Source organism: Mobula birostris, chromosome 5 (assembly GCF_030028105.1).
Source record: "Mobula birostris isolate sMobBir1 chromosome 5, sMobBir1.hap1, whole genome shotgun sequence".
In the NCBI taxonomy this organism is placed as follows: domain Eukaryota; kingdom Metazoa; phylum Chordata; class Chondrichthyes; order Myliobatiformes; family Myliobatidae; genus Mobula; species Mobula birostris.
In genome coordinates, this window is record NC_092374.1 from 169178697 (window position 1) to 169194827 (window position 16131).

Here is a 16131-nt window from a genome sequence, read left to right on the forward strand (position 1 = left end):
CAAAATGTTTTATATGTCAGGCATCAGTAGAAATATAACTGACGCTAAATATAACCAAACATATTAAAAAAATAAAATGCAAAAGAAACACAATGTTTGGGATAACAGTTTGCCTGGGGTAGAAATTTATCCTGTCACGCATATAACTTACGAAATTCAACAATGATTAAGCATACCAGGTTTCTAAAGCCAATACAACTGTATTTTAAAGTGAATTATGCTTCACTGAGGATGAACGTCTACCTGTCATTGGCTATTTACATAAATTGAATGAGAAAAAAATAATGATCCACCTACACCCAACTTGTTGAGGTTGTTAGTCATAATTTCCCCTTCACTAAACTATGTTCTATGATCCATCTTGTTGGCATTACAAAGATGAAGCAAGTGTCATGCTGTCAGTGAAAAGTAAAAGAGCTTAGTGGAGGTGACAGCGCTGGCCTGAAGCTGCAAACTCACCTTCAGGAACTTGACCAGTTCTGACCCAGAAGCTTGAGCTCCCGAGTCACACTTCTGGCAATACTGGAAGAAGTTGTTGAGATGTTGGTCCTGCAGACAATACAAGAAGAACATCAGACCCACGGACAGGAGGTGGTCCTTCCATCTTCCTCCACCACTCTCTGGATGATCATAGCCAACCCAATCTTGACCTCAGTACCATTCCTACACAACCCTCCCCAACACTGCAGTTCAAATATCTGCTTGTCTTTGCCTTAATGTTCTTTTGACTACTTCCAAGAACAACTACGTTACAGAAGCAGCTACTGTTTTCTTATTAAGCTGCCATATTAGATTCTTCCGGAGGATGCTCTACTTTTTAACCAGAGAATCAGAGGGATCTAGGACCCACAAACCACTGTACACATGCTTCAAGAAAACTTTATTCCTGAGTCTTCATACACAGACTTGTTGGTTACAGCTCTTCAAGGGCTCAGCCAAGTACACTTAAAAACATGTTGAGTATTTCAGTCTCCACCAACCTTGCCAACCTTTGGTGAAAAAGTATTTCCTCAACTTGCCTCCAATTACTGCACCAGTTATCAACTTTCCCACTAAAGGTCAGTAGATGCTCTATGTTCACCTGTTGTAGCTGCTGGAAACCCAGCTTGAATAATTCCCCTCTCAGCTCCCCTCTTTCAGAGGAATCAACCCCAGCCTTTGTGATCTTTCTGTTCCAGCCTGGCAACACCTCATAAACCAACCCGCTGGGTACGTGCTGGCTCCCAGCACAGCAAACTTATTTGTCCCATTCTGCCTCTCCCCATTTCCCTTCACCTTATTCCCTGCAACTTATTCTCTCTCGCACACACCCACTGACTCGCCTTTTGGATTTATTTGTCAATTATCCAACTAACCCACACATTTTAGCACACAAGGAGGACATACAAACTCCACACAGAGAGCACTGGAGACCGGGACTGAACTGCAGCACTAATTGAGGTACCTCTCTGATAGCCACAATGGATTTATTGCACAACCTCCCTGTTTCTGTATTCTAGGCATTGACCAATAAAGTAAAAATCTCGTCTCTTAACAAGTCATCTACCCAAGCATGCGAAAAAGGAAGATTATTTTATGAAGCACTGAAAAATATTAATTCACTCACAAGTAAATATTAAAAAGCCTGTAACTGCCTGTAACAAGGACAAGTGCAACATAATCAATACTTTAAAACAAAGTTTCAAACACGTGAGGAACTGCAAAGAAGGCAACTACTAACCTGAGTATAGACCGTCGACACAAGGTGTGTGGCAACTTTGAAAATGTGCTTGGCTCCATCCACCCATTTGATTTCAGGACCAGTGTGCTGAAATGTCAAATGAAAACAGTCGTGAATCTAAATTATCTAAATCACAATAAAACTATATTTTGTAGATTTTCATCATAATCGGTTAACCCTAAAATATACTCATCATTCCAACGCATCCTCATTGTGAACTAGATTGGAACATAGAACAGTACAGCACATTATAGGCCCTTCAGCCCACAACGTTGTGCTGACCTACAGTATATAAACTTACTCCACAATCAATCCAACCCTCCCCCTCCCCCCACAAGGCCATAACCCTCCAATGTGCCTATCAAAGAGTCGCTGAAATGTCCCTATCATATCAGGCTCTACCACCATCCCCGGTAGTGCGTTCCAGGCATCTGCCACTCTCTATGTAAGCATCTTCCCTAATCTTCCTGCCACTCATCTTAAGTGGATGGACTTTCCCACCTTGAGTGAAATGTGCTGGCTGCCCGCTACACCTCTGCCTCTCATAAACACCTCTATAAAGCCACTTCTCATCCTTTATTGCTCTAAAGAGAGAAGCTCTAGCTTACTCAGCCTTTTGTCATACAAGTTCTGTAATTCAGGTAAATCTCTGTAAAGCTTCTATATCCCTTGTATGATGAGGTGACCAGAGCTGAACATAGTGTGGTTAACCAGAGTTTTACAGAGCTAGAACTTTATCTCAAGGCCCTTCAACTCAATTCGCAGATTGATGAATGCCAGCAGACCTTACACTTATTTAAATACTATCAACTAGCGTGACAGCTTGGATTACTGGTGGCAACTTCAGAAATGAGTCGCTCACTCTTCCACTCTATACTGTTCAATAACCTCATGGCTGATCAGACTTTGGACTCAGTTCCATTTTCAAAGATCAAATACCACCTTCAAAGACCAAATCAATCAGAGGTTCTCGGTGACAGAAGGTAACATATCCAACCTTGCAAAATGTTTTTACTCTTGCCTTTAAAAGACTAAAGTGAAAAATAAACTAACTATGCATTCTACTCCCTTTGAATCATAGGTCAACTCTGAGATGCAAAATCCTAATTGTGGTTAAAGGTTCTATACTCAAAGCTTTGAATTTTTGCCAACCTGCCAGTTTGGGATCTGCTGCTGGAAGGAATGGACCCAGCTGTAGAAAAACACCCAACAATTTTGTCACCTTTCTGAATAATTTACCTGCTGTGCCCAACTCTCCAGCCTACATGACTCATACCCTATCCAGTCTGTGTAGTTACACTGGGCACATGACAGACTGCCGATGCTGGAACCTGGAGCAACCACAATATCTGCTGGAGGAACTCAGTCCTGACGCAGGGTTCTAACCTGAAACAGTGACAGTTCCTTCGCCCCAGCTGCCCTCCTCACTCATAGATACAGCTCACCACCTACTGAGTTCCTTTAAAACAGGGATTCCCAATCTGAGGTCCACTGATCCTTTGGTTAATGGTAGGAGTCCATGGGATTAATAAAAAAAGGTTGAGAACTCCTGCTCTAGAAAATAAATTGTTGTGCAGTTATTCCACAAATTGGCCCCTCTGATCCATGCTGGTGATTTACTTCACACCGGTCTCCTCCTACCAATCTTCCTTTCCCCCATCCAGCCATCTTCTTCCATACCTCACCCTCACGTTATCAGTAATGGGATTAGAATTGGTTTATTATTGTCACAATTACTGAGATCCTTGTCTTGCATACTGTTCGCATATATTAAATCATTACACAGTGCACTGAGACAGAACGAGGTAAAACAAGAACAGAATGCAGAATGAAGTTAAGCAGCTAAGGAGAAAGTGCAGTACAGGCAGCCAGGAAGGCGCAAAGTAGGATGTAAGGTCCAGAATCCATCTTTCTGTCCTAGGGAGCCAGTCAATATAGATCTTGATTTCTTGCAAAGACCAGAGTCACTTAGACTTCAGTAAGGAGTGGACCTTCCAGCTCATCCCTGGTTTCTGGTTTGGAAACACCTGGATGTCCTCTTCCCCTGAGCCATTCCCTGAACCCAACCCCGTTCTTTGCCTCCATTTCTCCCAGTGGGATATGTAAAGGAGAAGAAACCAAGAAAGGATGATATAACCAAGTGAGAATTGGATGAGTGTTGCAAAGATAAGTGCACAGACAGGATGTATTCACCCTGCTACCAAAGGCTGTCAAGTCATTCAAGTCAGTCTGGGCTAACAATGATGTACGAGGAGAGAGCTGCTTGTGGTGATTAGGCAAATAGAACAGGAGGTTTGACAATAGATTTGAAAAGAAAAAAATGCTTAAAATGAAAACAAATATACTCACTTAAAGCACAAAACCCTAAAGGAATAAGGGATTCATCACTGACTGACAAGAGAAATTAAAGATAGAATTCAGGCAAAGGAAGAGGCTTACATAAGGAAATCTGCAGATGCTGGAATTTCAAGCAACACACATAAAAGTTGCTGGTGAACGCAGCAGGCCAGGCAGCATCTCTAGGAAGAGGTACAGTCGACGTTTCGGGCCGAGACACTTCAGGCCGAGAAGGGTCTCGGCCCGAAACGTCGACTGTACCTCTTCCTAGAGATGCTGCCTGGCCTGCTGCGTTCACCAGCAACTCTTATGTGTGTTGAAAGGAAGAGGCTTATAAAGTTGCCAGAAGTAGCTGCAGGCCTCAGGATTGAGAGTGTTTAGCAGTCCATAAAGGAAAACCAAAAAGAATATAATTTTATGATGCCATTAGTTGGATTGGCACCATGGAAGGCACAGACATGATGGGTCAAATGTGGTGCTGTGCTCTGTTCTAAATATGCATGGCCTTTGAGGAAAGCAAGAGCTTCAATGTGTACTTCTAAAGAATAGGACAGGCAATGGGAAATGTAAGATCCTTACAGAGATCAAAATTTGTAATGAGGAATATTGAAATGGAAGAAGTAAAGAATTATCTTGTGTTGATCTTCAAAGAAGAAAGCATAAAAACCTAGCAGATGTATTAGAGAAGCATGCTCCAGTGGGATGTGGAACTGAAAAATTGCCTTAAATAAAAATAGCAATGATAAATTGAAGTGCTCGAAAGCTGGGAAATCCCAAGGAGCCAGTGATCTACGTCCTCAAGCTTTGAGTGAGGTGGTATTGAAAATAATGAACAACTGCTGAATCTGGAACTGCTCCTATAAATAAGAGGGTGGCACGTGGCCTCAGGAGGATGTGAGAAACTGGAAATTACCGTCAGTGGAAAAGAAAATACGGGAATCTACAATAGGGATATAATTACAGGAAACCTAGAGAGAGAGAACAGGACTGAGCAGAAAAACACGCGATTCAGCAGATTCAGGAAATCCAGAGCAACACACACAAAATACTGGAGCAACTCAGCAGGAGGGGCAGCATTAATGGAGAGGAATAAACAGTCAATATCTCAGGCTGAGACCCTTTATCAGGACTGAGCAGAGCCACTATGGATTTCTGAAGGAAAATCATGCCAGGCTAATTTTCTGGAGTTGTTTGAGGACGTGACCAGTAAAATAAATAAGGAGGACCCAAGGTTTGGGTGTATTTGGATATTCATATGGCTTTTGATAAGGTCCTGCAGAGGAAATTGTGCAACAAAGTTAGAGCACAAGGAATTTACTGACATCGACTGAGAATTGGTTATCAGCCAGAAAGCCAAGAGTAGAATAAAGAGATCCTTTTCAGGTTGTGACTAATGGGGTACAGCAGGGAATCAGTGCTTGACCCCAGCTATTCACAACTTACATCAACAGGTGGCTAACAGTCACACAGCCGAGCTAGCTGAACCTCTCTCTGTAACTTGAAACTGGGTTTCTCTCTAACTATTTGCAGTTCCAAGGAAAACATCTTTGACGTGAAATGCTAACTCTTTCAGCCCGATCTGCCGAGTTTCTAAAGCTTCTGTTTATTTATTTATCTTTAATTTATTTAGCGAAACAACATAAGAGTAGGCTCTTCCGGACCTTTGAGTCACGTCGCCTCAGCAAATCCCGACAAACCCAATTAACCCTAACCTGATCATGGAACAATTTACAATGATCGATTAACCTGCTCGGTACGTCTTTGGACTGTGGAAGATAACCAGAGGGCCCCAAGAAAACCCCCCCTTACAGAACACCGCCAGAACTGAATTCCAGAACACCACGAACTACAATAGCGTCACATTAACCGCTACTCTACCACTTGACAGTAACGTCTCCTAAATCTGCACTGGATGATTACACCAGTAACGCGTGGAATGGGGGATGGTTGCACACAACTGCATTTCACTGTAGCAGCTGTGATTAAGGTTCCGGAGTCTGGCAGTGTGGAAGTCCCAGGCTGCATGAAAACACCACCCATTGTTCATTTAAGAGGCACTTGGACAGGTACACGGAGGGGGAGAGCTTGAATGGATATGGACCAAATGCAGGAAACTGGGGCTAGCTGGGTGGCCACTGTAGTCGGCATGAACTCAATGGGCTGAAGGGCTTGTACCTACAATATATTGCTCTTCATGAACTTTAATTGCAGTCACTTGCAGACAGATGGTTTACCAAATCACTGGCCTTCTGTCAGTGACCATGATAGGCACCTTATGTGTCTACACCCAGTGGCCAGGAGGAGGCACAGACCCTTACCTTTCCCATTCCCAGCTCCTGGTAGCTTAAGTAACCAATAGGTAGATTGGCTGAGACAGCGACCTGATTCTCGTTGGTCACCACACGACCATCTTTCAGAATGGGCAGCCAGGCATAACCAACTGCAGGAACAAGAAGAGAAGCTGCTTAAACAATCCGCTGAGAGCTCAGAGATTTGGATCATGACTAAGCAGTTGGTGGAGTGGCCACATCACTGCATATAGTGACGTGTCACATGTGGTCAAAAGCATCTCAATGGCTGAGTGTCAAAGTGGGGGAGAAAGTCAACACATCTGGAAGCAAAGACCCGAGAGCATCCTTAAGATGTGGATTACAAATGAGCTGAATTAGGAATACAAGCCGAAGTTATTGTGGAAACCAAAATTAATATTGACGTACAGACAATTTATTCACAACCAGAAGAGGCTGAGTCAATGGTCGGCAAACAAGCAGTGAAATGAGCTGACCACAAAGGCACAGGCATGTCTGTGGGGAGAATCGTCCTTTTGCCCCCACCACTCGATGCCATCAAATACCATCTCAACGGGATCTCTGCCTGTGATGAGTGAAGGACTCGGGAGTCTGCAAAGCTGATACGTGTTCCTTAGACTAATTCTTTAAATTCTTAACATGAAATAAAGACTGGTTCACAGCTTAACTATTACACACAAACATTTGGAACTGAGGAAAATTGAATTTTGAAATATTTTTGAGAGAATGGCAACTCACACATCTAAAGTGCTAGCTCTAAGGCCGGTTGTGGTCATCACCACCAGAACTACGTGGCAGTACCTTTTACAAAATAAAATGAAGAATGTCCAAATTTGGGAACAGAGGCACACCTGGTCCTTATCATGTTGTTCCTTGTGGGCAATGTTATGTACAAATTGATTGTGGTAATAAAACAAACCCACATATTGTATAAAGGTGCTAAACTGGCTTTAAGGTGTGATGTGGTGAGAGATACAACAGATATTCCTCTAGATACTGTTAATATCCTCCAAGAGGACAACCTTGTCGTGGTTTGGAAGCTTGTGCGCCTCAGTGACCTGCAGAGCTATGAAGGCTGGAGTTAGGGCTTTATGCTTTGTCTCTTAGGAGGGTCACCCATACCAAACAGGTCAAAGGGTAGAGGCCAGACCAAGAACGGTCCACCAGTCCTCCAGGATTGTGAGTTCAGCTCAGGGCTAACAACCTTGACTGGTAGCACAAAACTGTTACGGAAACAGCAATGAAGAATCTTTCTACATCTGAGTGCAATTCCTGAGTCTCCACCCGGGCCTTGCATGACTGACAGTCGTGAAAACCAAGAGGAAGCTGCTGACACAATGAAGGAAGCCCTCAAAACCACAAGAGATGGAGGACATTCATTGCTGCCCTAAATGCCAACACTCAAGAATGATGGTAACTTAGACCTTGTGACTCAATGGTTTCTTTCTTCTTGGTGGTGCCTTTGCTCGAGTTGTCACAGCTAATGTGGTAGAAGGTGAATAACAAGTGATGCTTCTCGTGCAGTTGTGTTGGGAGCTCGACCTTAATCTGAAACAGAGACAGAAATACCATCAAAAATCAAAAACCAGCTGAATTCAATCAGTGTCGGTCAGCTCTGTAAGTTATTTAATTGAGGTCTTAATCGGAAAATTCTCCGATTCAGTAAGGCAGCACAACCACACCTTCTCAAGGGTGATTAATGCTGGCCCAGCCAGTGATGTTCAAATCCCAAATGAATAAAATTCACAGAGAAATATACTTTCAAATTATATTATAGGCATCCGCTAGTCTCGTGAGACCATGGATTTGCGCCTTGGAAGGTTTCCAGGTTGCAGGCCTGGGCAAGGTTGTATGGAAGACTGGCAGTTGCCCATGCCACTGAGAGAGTCTCCTGTCTCCATGCCACCGATGTTGTCCAAGGGAAGGGCATTAGGACCCATACAGTTTGGCACCAGTGTTGTCGCAGAGCAATGTGTGGTTAAGTGCCTTGCTCAAGGACACAACACGCTGCCTCAGCCAAGGCTCAAACTAGCGACCTTCAGATCACTAGACAAACGCCTTAACCACTTGGCCACGCGCCAACGCACTTTCAAATAATGTAGGCCATTCAGCCAGCTGTCACAACAATCCTATTCCTCACTTCCCTGTAATCTACATTCACACCCATCAACTCTCCCTACCCCTGATACTACAAACAAACTCAAGGGTAGCTTGCAGCAGGCAAGTAACCTACTAATCCCACACAAGTCTGGGAGCAGAAGGAAACCGGAGCACCAGGTCAGGGGTTGGGGGGGGGTGGGAACACACACGGGTCATGGGATTGGGGAGAAACACACACGGGTCATGGGGTTGGAGGGGAGGAACACACATGGGTCATGGGGTTGGGGAGGAACACACACGGGTCATGGGGTTGGAGGGGGAGGAACACACACGGGTCATGGGGTTGGGGAGGAACACACACGAGTCATGGGGTTGGAGGGGAGGAACACACACGGGTCATGGGGTTGGGGAGGAACACACACGGGTCATGGGGTTGGAGGGGAGGAACATACACGGGTCATGGGGTTGGGGAGGAACACACACGGGTCATGGGGTTGGGGGGAGGAACACACACGGGTCATGGGGTTGAGGAGGAACACACACGGGTCATGGGGTTGGGGAGGAACAGACACGGGTCATGGGATTGGGGGGAGGAACAGACACGGGTCATGGGATTGGGGGGAGGAACAGACACGGGTCATGGGGCTGGGGGGAGGAACAGACACGGGTCATGGGGCTGGGGAGGAACAGACACGGGTCATGGGATTGGGGGGAGGAACACACACGGGTCATGGGGTTGAGGAGGAACACACACGGGTCATGGGGTTGGGGAGGAACAGACACGGGTCATGGGATTGGGGGGAGGAACAGACACGGGTCATGGGATTGGGGGGAGGAACAGACACGGGTCATGGGGCTGGGGGGAGGAACAGACACGGGTCATGGGGCTGGGGAGGAACAGACACGGGTCATGGGATTGGGGGGAGGAACAGACACGGGTCATGGGATTGGGGGGAGGAACAGACACGGGTCATGGGGCTGGGGGGAGGAACAGACACGGGTCATGGGGCTGGGGAGGGGAACACACAGGGCTACACAGAGAACATGCAAACTCCCCAAGGCCGGGATCGAACCCAGGTCGCTAGAGTTGTGAGGCAGTGGCTCTACCTGCTGTACCATTCAGTACATTTGCCTCTGGGATCGCAATGCTTACCTCATCATAGAACTCCGGGTATTGATGATGATGCAATACCACAGTGAAAGCACACTTTGCAAAGACAGGACCTCCAGGTCTCCCGTAAATACACTGTACAGAGAGCAGGGAGACAGTAAAGTTTACCTTTTTTTTAATAAAAATCATAATCTTAAACAAAGATTTCACATCTTCATTTACACATTGGTATCAGGGAGCCACATAACCTTCCAGCCGCTCCCTTTACCATCCCTCCCTGCTCCTACCCAATTCTCCATTACCCCCGCCCCACCTAGCTGACCTACCATCCCCTGCTTTGCGCCTTCCTCTCACCTCTTTATACTGACCATCTTCTCCCTCCACTCAGTCCTGATGCAGCAAGGCCACCATATCTTTATTTCTGCAGATACTATCCAAACTATTGAGCTCTTCCAGTAATGACTGTTTTTTGCTCTCAGTATGACATTAGTATACAGCCTTGTTAAGACAAAGAAATGTTCTGCCCTGGTCATGTCATAGAGATATTAGGAAGAATTTGCTGGGAAAAGACCAAAATGGAGATATCATACCCATGAGCAAGTTATAAGGCTATGGTTATCGTATCCCACTGTTATAAGACTAATAAGGCTCTCCCTACATAAGTTGGACTCTTGACTTCACAATCTACTGCATTATGATTGTGCACCTTGTATTTTACCTCCACTGCACTTTCTCTGTAAGCTGTTACACTCTATTCTGCATTGTTGTCGTTTTACCTTGTCCTACCTCTGAGCACTATTATAATGAATTGGTCTGTGTGAATAGTATGCAAGACAAAGTTTTCACTGTGTCTTGGTACATGTGACGATATTAAACCAATTCTATTTCCATTCTTCTCTCCTGAGTGTTCCAACTGCAATATGACTTGACGGAGGACAAGGAGTAGGAAAAGATTTGATAGGTTGTAATTTATGGAACACGTTACAGATTATGAAACACCTAAACCTGTGGACTATTATTACAGGGAATTGGATATATTTTATTACTGTCACACATAGCGAGATGGAGTGAAAAGCTTATCATGCATACCGTTCAGTCATTACACAGTGCACTGAGGCAGTGCAAGGGAAAACAACAACAGAATGCAGAACAAATTGTAACAGTTACACATAAAGTGCAGTGCAGGTAGACAATAAGGTGCAAGACCATAAGGAGGTAGATTCTAAAGTCAAGAGTACATTTTATTACAAACAAGAGAAAATCTGCAGATATTGGAAATCCAAAGCAACACACACAAAATGCTGGAAGAATTCAACAGGATCTATGGAAAAGAGCACACAGTCGACATTTTGGGCCAAGACCCAAGGCCCTGATCTTGGCCTGAAATGTCGACTGTTTATTCTTTCCATAGATGCTGCCCGGACTGCTGAGTTCCTCCAACATTTTGTGTGTGTCCATTTTGTCATAGCAGGGTAACCATTCAACAGTCTTACAATTACGGGATAGGAGCTGTCCTTAAGCTTGATGGTATGTGCTTTCTGGCTTTTGTATCTTCTGTCTAAAAGGGAGAAGAGAGAATGTCTAGAGTGCGGGGGGGGGGGGGCCTTTGATTACGCTGGCTGCTTTACCGAGGCAGTGGGAAATGCAGTCAGAATCCAAGGAGGGGAAGCTGGCGTCACTGATAAAACCAGGTATGAAATATGAAGTAGAGATTTAGAGGAGAATTTTCTTGAGTATCTGTAATACATTACCTGAAAGAATGGTGGAAGCAGAGTCATTGATTATGTTCATGAAGTGTCTACACACAAAATTAGATCAAAGAGGAATAGAAAGCTGTGTCTAAATGCAGGAAAATGGGATCAATGCAGATGGGTCAATGTAGATATGGAGAGGTTGTTTCCATTCTGTGTGACTTATTTCCAGTACAGCTCTGAATAAACGGACTGTTCATTCTACAACTGAGATCCATACACCTCTCCCCCACCCCCTCACCCAATGGCTGGCATGGTATAGTTAGCAACAATGGAGAATCTTGCAGTCCGAATCATACTAACCCTCAGAGGTTGTGAATCTTCATCATCAGAGTCCCTGAACTCCATGCAAACCGCAATGTTCCTTGCCTGAACAAAAGGAAAATAAAACATCTTACATACTCGGAGCTGAAGACCGACTCAGCTAGTCTGGATTACAGCATCACTGTCAACACACAAACCGTTCCAACAGCACTTGTCTCATTCAGAATCACTGGGAGTTAGCTACAATACATACAGGATAAAACTCCATTAATCCTGCATACTTGGGAATCTGGTGGTGCTGGATGGGAGATTTTCTGGAATGTTAGACTCTATTTCCAAAATTTGTGTTTAAGATCTAAACTCAAAGTCAATTCCAAAGTTTACTGTCATATGGAAGGTGTAATAAAAAATCTGCTTGCAGCAGCATCACAGGCACAGAGCATCATATAAACAATTAGTATAATTTAAACATCATATAAACAATTAGCATAATTTAAACATTATAAAAACAATTTGTATAATTTCATCATAAAAACAATTAGTATAATTTAAGCATCATAAAAACAATTAGTATAATATAATCATCATAGAAGCATATAAATATTGTAATTTTCCGGTGAATCAGGTAAATTTAATAACATCATAGGAATCGGGGACGCTGGGGAGCTCAAAGGGAGCTTAAGATTGGATAACAGTCTCATTAATACAAAGAGATTCTCAAGATGATTGAAATCCAGAGTAACACTCACAAAATGCTGGAGGAACACAGCAGATCGGGCAGCATCTATGGAGAAGAATAAACAGTCAGCAGACTCTTCATTTGGACTCAGTGAAGTCTCGGCCCAGAACATTGACTGTTTATTCCCCTCAACAGATGACGCCTGACCTGATGAGTTCTGCCACCATCTTGTGTGTGTTACAGTCTACTGCCACACGTGCTTTGTTTTTACGTATTCAAGGGAGGTGCTCACACCTGTCAAGGCCAATCTTTCAGAAGACAGTGGAGATCTGAATTCTGGAGCTCTAGCAGCCCCTCAGGAGAAGGCACTCTCAGGCACTGTCTGGATAAAGGGCCGGGATTTAGATCCAATGTCAGTGAAGGATCAGTAGATGCTACAATTAGGGGAAATGCTATCAAACAACTTTATCACATTACTTCATTGCATGCTCTAGGTGGCACATACTGTGGTCACAAAGTGCTGGTGTGGAGGAAATGATTGGGGAAGTGGATGGATGACAACTTAGCTGACTGCTCCGTCCAAGATTCCTGAACTTTTACATATCCCAGCATCTGCGGATTGATCTGGATGGCATCCATCTACGTTAACTATTGCTGGACCAGCACACAGGTGGGCAAATGGAGAGTAGTCCTTCGCACTCCTGGTGGAAATATTCTAGACAGCCAGGAGGTGAACCACTCACCACAAGATATCCATTCTCCAGCCTCATTTTGCAGTCATGACAGTTAAGATAACTAGTACAGTTGTTCAATGTCCACACAACAATACTGTCAATGGACATTCTCACAATAAACAGGGTGCAAATTAGTCCAGGGAAGGAATCAGAATCACAATAAGGTTTATCAGCACCGGAGTGTGTCATGAAATTTGTTAGGAAGGGTGCAAAGCAGAAAGAAAACCAACAAATGATGACAGAAAATCTAACCCAGTGCAATAAAGTGCAATATTACTCACTTTTGCAAATGATTTCTGACTGTCGTACTTCAGATGTTTTGGGTAAACGTACAGATGATTGTTATAGATGGTAAATGGTTGAGACAGTTTCATTATACAAGGAAAAAATTCTTCCACCTCATGCGTAACCAAAACCTTGGAGCTATTTTCAAAAGGCTTCACTGGGATGTACGAAGAGTTCACACAACCTGCAAAAAAAAAAAATCGTGGTGCGCTGAAGGGGCAGCACTTAATGCAGCACGACAAGACGCATTTCATAGGGACCAGCAGCACATAATTGGGTGTCACAGTAGCATCGTGGTTAGCGTGACAGTATTACAGCTTGGGGTGTTCTGGACTTCAGAGTTCACTTCCAGTGCTGTTCTGTAAGGTGTCTGTATGTCCTCCCTGTGGAAGGCATGTTTTTTTTCCCTGGGCCCTCCAGTTTCCTTCCACAGTCCAAAGATGTACCAAGTAGGTAACTGGCCACTGTAAATTGTCCCTTGATTAGGTTAGGGTTAATATCTGGCTTGCCCAGGGAAGTTGCTGGGTTGGCATAACTTGAAGGGCTGGGAGGTATCTCTAAATAATTAATTAATTACTCACCTGAGGATATATCGAGACAGGTGAGGCCCAACGTTAGGTCAGAGATGTTTATTTTATTCATTCTCTGAATATGGGTATCGCTGACAGGCCAATGTTTACCGCATATCCTCTGTGCCTTTTCATTTCAGCGGAGAGGAGAGAACTAATCATATTGGTGTTTCTGGAGCAAATAACAAGTCAGACTGGGCAAGTTGGAACATTTTGAGCAAAAATGAGTACTGAAGAATGGCCTCGGCCCAAAACAGCGACTGTTTACTCTTTTCCATAAATGCTGCCTGCCCTGTTGAGCTCCTCCAGTGTTTCGCGTGTGCTAAGTTGGCAAATTTCTTTCCTTGAAGGACATTAGTTAGTGAAATGGGACAGAGTGTTTTGTGGTCATCATTACCAAGACCAGTTGTTGGTATGGTGGCATGTGAACTGTCTCAAGACGGTCAGTCAAGGGCCTTTCTTTAAAGGGAACCTGGGCAATTTCTACTCTTCATGCAACATTTCCAACAGCCAGATTCAACCAATGCACACTGGAGCTCCCTGCATGACAACAATGATGATACTGTAACCAGTATTCTGTTGTTCAAGAAATGCAGGAGGAATGGAGGTAAGGCAAAATACTTGGGATGAAAAATCCAGAAAATGGAATTAGCTCACTTTGTGATGGAGTTTCTAAATGTTGTAGCAAGGGATATTGGGGATGGACAAGAGGAGCAATGGAGGGAAGACCAATCTGCTGGAAGGTCATTAACTTGAAACAGTGACTCCACTTCTCTCCCCACAGATACTAACTGACCTGCCTTGTATTTACTGTCATTACTTCAGAATTCAAGCAAAAGCATTTTCCCACCTTTTGAAAACAAAGTTGCAAATAGTAGCAGGAGTTGTTGGAGAGAGAGAGAGAGCAGCAGTGAAGGAAGTCCTATGAGGATTTGCAGGCAAACTTACTCGGAAAATCTGGAGTCACGTTGTCAATGGTGATGTCCAGGTTCCCCAGGATAACTGGAAGCTTAGACATCTTCTCTGGTCTAAAGAAGCAGAATAAAATACAAGGTTAAGGAAGTTTTAGAGCAGATCAAGGGGGAAATATTTACATCCCAATTCTTTCATCCCATTCTACACATGGTCCAAAAGAACTGGCTCAAATAACTAGCCTGTGCTGTATTTTGCACTGCTACAGCAATTCTAGTGGACACAAGTTCTAGCAGATTGAAGATACACCTTGAACCTTTTCCACAAGATTCGCTACAAGAAATTTCAGAACTGTACAATAAATAAATGCATACTCACTTCCTAAAATCCAACAACAACTTAAGTAGGTCTTCGTTGGAGAGCTTATTGCTATCTTGCCTATAAAGTGCAGAGAATCGTGTAGTCTTGTCGTTGTCAAGTGTCCCTTGAGCATCTTTGAAGACCGGTCTATTGAAGGGAAAAGAGACATTTAAGATGCAAAGTGGTGGCTCTTACAAAAGGGAAAGTTGGAAAAACATGAAAACTTGTTTCTTTAAAAAAGTCAATACACAAAAACTTAATGCCAATGGCAGAATAATAGAGCTATTAATTTTGTTTGGAGCAGTTTGTCCTTTAATAGTAATTCTGTCTGTCCATCATATAAGAATATATTAACATACAAAAACCATAGGATTAAACACAAACTGCTGTGCATTTTTCACAGATATGTACAAGTCCTGTTATTAAACCCAGACTACGGCAATTCTGTTATAAATTGTGTGTTTCCGTAATATGAATCAGTTAAATGCCTCTGACGGATTCAGAAATATCATTCGCATTATCCAGGCTACATTAGTTGTAGTCCTTTAACATAACTTTGTATAATGTGTGGTTTCTTAGGAACATAATTATTCTGTTATAGTAGAACTACCTATGTTAGGGGGACTGAGGAAATAGCAACATCAAATGTACCATGAAGAAGCAAGCCTTTTGGTCCATCTAATGACTGCCAGCTTCGTACTATCTTCCCTGTCTGCTCCACCACTACTCTTCTCTTGTCCAGGCATTTATCCAGCACTCCCTACATAAAATGATCCTTCTACATTTGTGCTTACAATCATGGCTAACGACTTAACAATTCATCAGTGGCATTTACTGATTCTTTTGAACCAGTAAATTAATTTAAAACTTCAATTTCACAGCATTTATTACAAATGAGTGAAAGGTAAGTAACAATTGGTTAAAACAAAACCTCATAGCTTATGATCAAAGATCTTTCCAGAATGCAGAAGGTGAAATCCAAAGTTCTGTAAAAATAAAC

At 43.5% G+C, this 16131-nt stretch overlaps 1 protein-coding gene across 7 annotated transcripts in view; it reads right to left on the bottom strand.

Annotated features, from left to right (window-relative positions):
• The window catches only part of LOC140198021 (dedicator of cytokinesis protein 9-like), a 352664-nt gene that overhangs the window by 105282 nt on the left and 231251 nt on the right, over positions 1–16131 (bottom strand). For all 7 annotated transcript variants that reach the window (XM_072258835.1, XM_072258830.1, XM_072258833.1 and 4 more), the window contains exons 15-23: positions 15150–15278; positions 14808–14887; positions 13287–13474; positions 11632–11697; positions 9620–9712; positions 7791–7914; positions 6376–6497; positions 1721–1807; positions 460–549 (exon numbers count right to left, since the gene is read on the bottom strand). In XM_072258835.1, coding sequence (XP_072114936.1) covers positions 460–549; positions 1721–1807; positions 6376–6497; positions 7791–7914; positions 9620–9712; positions 11632–11697; positions 13287–13474; positions 14808–14887; positions 15150–15278 — 979 coding nt within the window. The remainder of the gene's footprint in view (positions 1–459; positions 550–1720; positions 1808–6375; positions 6498–7790; positions 7915–9619; positions 9713–11631; positions 11698–13286; positions 13475–14807; positions 14888–15149; positions 15279–16131) is intronic.